General features: G+C 47.8%; 1 protein-coding gene across 1 annotated transcript in view; it reads left to right on the top strand.

The window, feature by feature from the left end:
- The first annotated feature begins 40 nt into the window (after positions 1-40).
- Positions 41-753, top strand: part of INSL6 (insulin-like 6) — an 11068-nt gene continuing 10355 nt past the window's right edge. The window contains exon 1 of the mRNA XM_008594404.1: positions 41-329. Within this exon, the coding sequence (XP_008592626.1) occupies positions 41-329 (289 nt within the window). The remainder of the gene's footprint in view (positions 330-753) is intronic.

Below are 753 nucleotides of genomic sequence, written 5' to 3'. Positions count from 1 at the left end.
GTTGCAGCGGGGAGGGCAGGGCAGGGCAGGGGGCTCAGGGATGCTGCGGATCCTCTGCTGCTGTCTGCTGTCGCTCGGGGTCTTGCTGGTTCGCTTCTCCTGGGAGCTAGGCGACATCAGCATACCCAGGAAGCTGTGCGGCAGGCACCTGGTGGCAGAAATAGTAAAACTCTGTGGCGATGCTAACTGGAGCCAGCTCCGTGTCAAGGAGGAAACCCCTTTCGCACGGCGGGTTTCCCAGGCCTCGGGAAAGGCTGGAGCCTCCATCCCTGACCACTTCAGAAGCTCCCCAACCCCTTTCCCGGTCTGGGGAAGAGGCACAGACCCAGGTAAAAATCTAAACCAAAGGCATGTCTGTTCGTCTCTGTACATTTCTTATCCCAGTATTTGCACTGTCACAGAGTGAGCTTCTCCAGAAATGGAGTTTGTGCCCAGTACACAGGTAAATAAAATAATTTAAAAACCAGTATGTTGAGAATGTACAAAATATCCATGAAGCTTTTTTTTTTTTTTAACTTAGAGGAAACAAGTGGACACATTTAGGGTCTACACGTTTATGTAAGAATGCTGTTTCTTCCCTAACTTCCCCTTTCTGGAGTGCCCTTGTCATCTAGCAAACTTTTTGTCCTTCAAAGGCCAACTTGTCTTTTTTCCCTGTGCGGTTATCATTGATCTTTTCATAGTCAATTGCTTCATTCTCTATTCCAAAGTAGTATCTAGCATATAGTTCTATTTGACTATCATCAGGACTGA

This window comes from Galeopterus variegatus, unplaced genomic scaffold, assembly GCF_000696425.1.
Source record: "Galeopterus variegatus unplaced genomic scaffold, G_variegatus-3.0.2 Scaffold10720, whole genome shotgun sequence".
In the NCBI taxonomy this organism is placed as follows: Eukaryota; Metazoa; Chordata; class Mammalia; order Dermoptera; family Cynocephalidae; genus Galeopterus; species Galeopterus variegatus.
Note: the sequence above shows the minus strand (reverse complement) of the source record. Positions and strands in the feature narration are given on the sequence as shown.